General features: G+C 51.5%; 1 protein-coding gene across 1 annotated transcript; it reads left to right on the plus strand.

Annotated features, from left to right (window-relative positions):
• The first annotated feature begins 264 nt into the window (after window positions 1-264).
• Window positions 265-1,388, plus strand: LOC121444693 (ankyrin repeat domain-containing protein SOWAHD-like). Its single transcript, XM_041646595.1, has one exon. It carries the CDS (start codon window positions 265-267, stop codon window positions 1,261-1,263), a length of 999 nt encoding a protein of 332 aa, XP_041502529.1. The 3' UTR covers window positions 1,264-1,388.
• Window positions 1,389-5,739: the final 4,351 nt, after the last annotated feature.

The raw sequence follows: 5,739 nt of genomic DNA on the forward strand, positions 1-5,739 counted from the left end.
CAGCATACAGAAGGCCGGCTGGTCCAGGGGACACTACAGGACCGCTCACCCCTACACGCCCCCCCACCGCCCACAGAGACACCCTCCCCCGGCTTGCTCCCTCCCACTGGTCCTTCTCCTCCCCTTCTTCACTCCCTCCCTCGGAGCCCAGTTGCTCAAGACGCTTCCTTCCCCACCGCCAGCACCAGTTCCTCTCCCCGTGGGGCCTTTGGAAGGCCAACGAACGCTAGTCATTGGAGTCACCCGGGCGGCAGCTAGAAGATCATGGCCCAGCCCCAAGGAGACATGAACCCGCTGCCCAAGGCCTCAGACGAGCCAGGCAAGTCGAACGTGCCCAGCACCCTGCAGATCCACTCTTATAGAACAGACATCTGTAGCCTTGGCAGGTACAAGGGCAAAGCCGTCGCAGACACTGCCACCCTGTCCCGGGAACCGATCTTCCACAGTACCCTGACGGTGGCTGGGACGAGCGGGACACGCCGGAGGGGGACGCTGCGAGAACTGTTGGGGCTGCAGGGGGCGGCTCCCGCCGAGTGGCTCTCGAAGGAGAACTTGGAGCCGGCTGCACCTGGGTCCCGCCGCTCTAGCGGACAGGGCAGCAGCCGAGTGTGCCTGGAGCCGCGGGAACATGAGTGGATTCTGGCAGCCGCTGAAGGCCGTCTTGAGGTGTTGTTGGAGTTGCTGGAGGCTGAGCCCAGCTTGCTGATGCGGGACGACCCGATCACGGGCTACAACGTGCTGCACTGGCTGGCAAAGCACGGGCGCCACGAGGAACTCATTCTGTTGCATGATTTTGCCCAGCGCTGGGGACTGCCATTTGATGTGAGCGCCCCCGGCAGCGGTGGCCTCACACCGCTCCACCTGGCGGCTCTGCAGGGCCACGATAGGGTCATCAAGGTACTGGTGGGAGCCCTGGGGGCTGACCCCACGCGTCGCGATCACAGTGGCCACCGGCCTTGTCACTATCTGCGGCCCGATGCTTCTCAGAACCTGCGGGAGCTGTCAGGCGCCGAAGAATGGGAGATGGCACGCGACAAAGAGCGCGGCAACGCCAACAACAACAGCAGCAGCACCACCACTGGGTGGTCACTGAGACACACCCCAAGTGTGTTGCATCTCAAGTCCATGGGGACACACTGCAAAGAGGCGGCTCAGCCAGCCAAAGAGAATAAAAAGAAGAAGAAGAAGAAGGCTTCAGGCAATCAGGGAGGACCGGGCAATGGCCTTATGCGCCATCTGTTCCCCTTCATCCAGAACCGTTGAAGGTGACGTGGACTTAAAGAGCTCATTCTTAGGGCTGTTCCCGAACCCACTCAAGTAGATGCTCCTTAGATGCAGCTTGGGCCTGTAATGGACAGACCATGTCTGGGCCCCCAGCCCTGTCCCAGGTCTCCTGACACTAGCTAACTGTCAGAAGAATCGATTGAGAAGGGGAACCAAGAACCAGGCTGGCCTGGACGCCCAGCCCCAATGTTACAGGATGGAGGACGTTTGGAGCAAGTGTCGTGATCCTGCTTGGAAGAGAGAGGGAAAGTTACACTTCTAGTAGCTGTTTCTAGGAAGATTAAAGTGCTGAGTTTATTAGACAATATTAAAAAATAATTTAAGACTGTAAAGTACTGCTGCGGACTAAATGCCAAATACTTGCCTGCCTAGTCTGCTGTTGCAAACCTCCCTGTACTGGTAGCGTTCGCCTCTGGTGATCTACCTGCTCCTGAGACTGGGCAGTCCTTACCAGCGCCTGGCCTAATATATCATGGATGAGTTCTTAAGTACATTAAAGTGGAATTGGCTTTCTTTCCACACAACAAAGCTGTCTTTGAGTACCTTTTTTTTCTCTCTTATTAACCACAGGTAGGGGGACTGACTTATATTTGCAGGGAAGCGTTTGCCAGTCGATACCTTCAAGCTGGTGATCCGTGGCAGGCTCTGAGCCTCATTCTTGGAGCAAATGGCCAGAAGCCGTGCACCAGATGAGCGACCTTCACCTTGGCTCTGAGTAGAAACACACAGTTCACCCCTGCTTCCTCAGCCCTGGCATCCAGGTCTGCCTTCAGGTACAAGTCTCCTCCTAGAAGTGTTGTCCTAGGGGTGAGGTGGGGGGCATGAGGTGTGGGGGGCTGAGGCCCAAAGGCAATAAAAAGGGAAAACCATCACATTTGTATTTCCCATATTCGTTGTGAGTCAGTAATCGACTCAACTTGTGTCCTGTGACTGGAAGCGCCCACTCAGTAGAAAGGCTTTTCTTTCTACTGACAAGGGTTTGTCCTCATCCCAGGCGACCTGGAACTTGCTCACTAGCCCAGGCTGGCCTCAAACTCCTGCCTCTGCCTCCAGACTACTGAGCCTAGTGTCCGCTGCCACGCCAGCTTCTCATCCACACTTTTTTTTTTAAAGTTAAGTTTAGTATGAAAGTTGGAGTTTGGGGCAATTGCTCTCATTCAGAAGCAGCATGGATTAAACAGAATACAAGAGGGCTGCTTGGCTCAGCTGAAGGGGAGGGGAAAGCCCCTGGTGACCAGAGAAACGCGCTGCTTTAGAGAACGGTGCTTTAGAAAAACTCCTGGCTGCCTGGAAGCTTTCATAGCATTTGGATGAACTGTTGCACTTCCTAGCCCTCTCAGTTCAGTCTTTGAACAGCAGGAGAAACTGGGTCATTACCAGACAGCCCAGATACCTTTTCCTGCGCCCATACAGCCAGGCCTCCCCACCTCTACCTCATGGGCCTGTTTGCCCCTCGTGTGCTGGCACATACCCTACCTTCCTGTAGTAACCCGTTAGTTTCTTCTTACTCATGGGATGCACCAAACCCTCCCTACTGCTGTTTCAGCTAGTTTGTGTCTCTAGAGACTACACCTTAAACAATATTGGCACAGTGGAACCTGGCATTTTCTTTTGTTTATAAATAAACTCTTTTGGGATGGTGGGAGGGGAGCAGTTTCCAAGTGCAACTAGCATTTGGCCTTAGCCCCCTCATTCCCTGTGCCCACTTTGTAGATACAAACTGACTAACGGATATTGGACTGTGGTCCCTGCTCCACACCTCCCCATCTCCAGTTGCCAAAGTGAGTTGGGCTTTGTGATGGCTAGCCCATAGAGCCTGCCTGCCACATGGCTGAGTCGTCAGTCTCCTGATTTGTACAGGAAGACTGGCGTGCCCTGAGCATTCAGAGGGCACCTATACCCGCGGTCTCATGGAAAAGTAAGAAGGTAGGCATCTTAACCATTAGTAGATTTGAGGCCCTGAGACAAGCATCACCTGCTCTTTCCCAGAAGAAAATAAAGGTAGCTGGAGAATTTCGGAGTAGCTTTCCATAGTTGATCCTGTCGTCGGCTATTCTTTCCCAGATTTTTTTCATCGCTGTGATATGGCCTAGCATACCTCCTCCATGTAAAACTGAGGTTTGGCTGCAAAGGACACAATCCCGTGCTGAAAATGCTCTGTGCCTAGCATCAAGCCATTGGCATTTCTGGTATGCTCTTGGAGGCAACACTGGTATGCTTGCACCAAGAGAAAGAGTAAATTCCCTGAGAAAGAGAGTTAGGCAGATGATGCGAAACTAAATTCTAGTGCAGGACAACTGGCAAGACAGCCTGTTAAAAGCAAGGATGGGATAGGTAAGGATGGCGAGGGGTGGGGGAGGGCTGCAGAGCGAGCAAGTGGGAAGGACTTGACCTGACACCAAGGAACAAGAGCAGCAAAGGCTTTCCAGGGGTGAAGGCTGGGGGGATGAGTGGGAGCTGGCCAGTGAATGTAACGAGTGCCAGGAACTGCCCATCAGTTTGGCCGTATGGAAGCCAGGGAGCGGTTAATGATAAGGCTGAAAGAGTGGATGGGAGTCCAGATTGCAAAAGGCCTCCTAGGCTGTGCTAAAAGAGGCACATTGATGAATTTAGCCATGACTTGAGAGTCATGGAAGGTCTCTAAGCGGAGAAGATGAATGATAAGTTTAAAGGAATCACTCGGGGGGGGGGGTCACATGGATGATGGATGGCTGTGTGGGGCAGAAATGAGCGCGAAGGACTCTCAAGCAAAGCATCTCTAGAGAAAGGCGTTAAGAAAAGTCACACTTCAGCCAAGGAAGGCTCTCGTGAGGCAATGTCTTCAATCTTTTCTTCCTTCTACACCAGCGCTCCTCAGCCTTCCTAAGGCTGTGACCCTTTAACACAGTTCCTCGTGGTGTGGCCATCCCCCAGTCATCAAAGTATTTCATTGCTACTCCATAACTGTAATTTTGCTACTGTTGTGAATCATAATGTAAATACCTGGTACACAGGACATCCAATATGGGGGTCGAGACCCACAGGTTGAGAACCACTGCCACACCCTCTGTTCCACTGAGGCTTTCCTAGGAGCCCGGGGATAGAACTGACCATGTGAAGCTCTTTGGATTGCAGCTGCCTGGAGGCTCTCCCTTCCCACCCCTCCCTTTATTCTAGATGAACAAACAGGTGGCCTCCAGATGGAAATTCCTAGTCACTGGAGTGATGGAAAGTATTCAGCCTACCATGAGTTCCAATCCTGACTCTCAGATACTGACCTTTAGCAGAGTGCCCACCTCTCTGAGCTGTAGTTCCCTCGTCAGTAAACAGGAGCAATACACTGTCACTGGAAGGGCTGTGGAGATTCCAAAGCCTCTACCAACAGTGTAGCACATTAGCGACACAGAGGGAGAGAACACATCAGCAATGGGAAACAACTGAAAAGGGGTCCACAGGGCTTCTGGAGAGACTATAGTATCATCGGCTAGGGTAGTTCAGGAGGGATGGTGTGGGTGAAATATGTTATCTCAGCATTAAAATGGGTTCATTTACCCAGCGGTGGTGGCGCACTCCTTTAATCCCAGCACTCAGGGCAGAGGCAGGTGGAGCTCTGTGAGTTCAAAGGTCTATAAGAGTGAGTTCTAGGATAGGCCCCAAAGCTACACAGAGAAATCCTGTCTCAAAAAGCTAAAATAAATAAATAAAAATACAAATGGGTTCATTTAAGAATGGAACTATAGCTCAGCATATGTGAGGTTCTGAGTCCCATTCCCAGTACCACATAAACTAGCATGGTAGTACATGTGTGCAATGCTGAGAAGAGTAGGATGATTAGAAGTTCAGGGTCATCCTTGACCGTTTCGTGAGTTCAAGGCCAGCTAGCCTACATGAGAGCCTGTGTCAAAAGAAAGAAAGAACAGAAGAAGGGTTCCTGTTTATTACAGGTCATTTTCCACAGGTGCCAGAGGAATGGATGTTTCTCAAAGGGGACACTGGGGACTTTGACATGTTTGTTTACTTTTATTTGGTGCTGGGGTGGAACCCACGGTCTCCTGCATGAAGCACATGCTCCATCACAGAGATACACCTTTAGTATTGTTAGAGACTTTGGGGAGTAGCTCATTTTGAAAAAAAGAGTCTTGTACATCCAAGGCTAGCCTTGAACATCTGACCCTCCTGCCTCCACCTCCAAGTTTTGGAATTACAGATATGCACACCTCATTTTTCCCCTAATTTCTTCACACCTGGTTTTGTTTTGTGCTGTGGGACAATGGTCTGTAACCTGTCACTTGTATTTTAAATAAATGCTGATTGGCCAGTAGCCAGGAAGGAAGTATAGCCTGGGTGAACAGACAGGAAGTATAGGCAGGACAATGAGAATTCTGGGAAGAGGGAAGTTTCAGTCTACAGGCCTCACCCAGATGGAGAGAAAGCAGGACACAGAGCAAGCAAGATGTGACTGCCTCACCGAAAAAG

The sequence above is a fragment of the Microtus oregoni genome, unplaced genomic scaffold (genome assembly GCF_018167655.1).
Source record: "Microtus oregoni isolate MIOR12 unplaced genomic scaffold, Mior012 000138F_ref0000102, whole genome shotgun sequence".
Lineage (NCBI taxonomy): Eukaryota > Metazoa > Chordata > Mammalia > Rodentia > Cricetidae > Microtus > Microtus oregoni.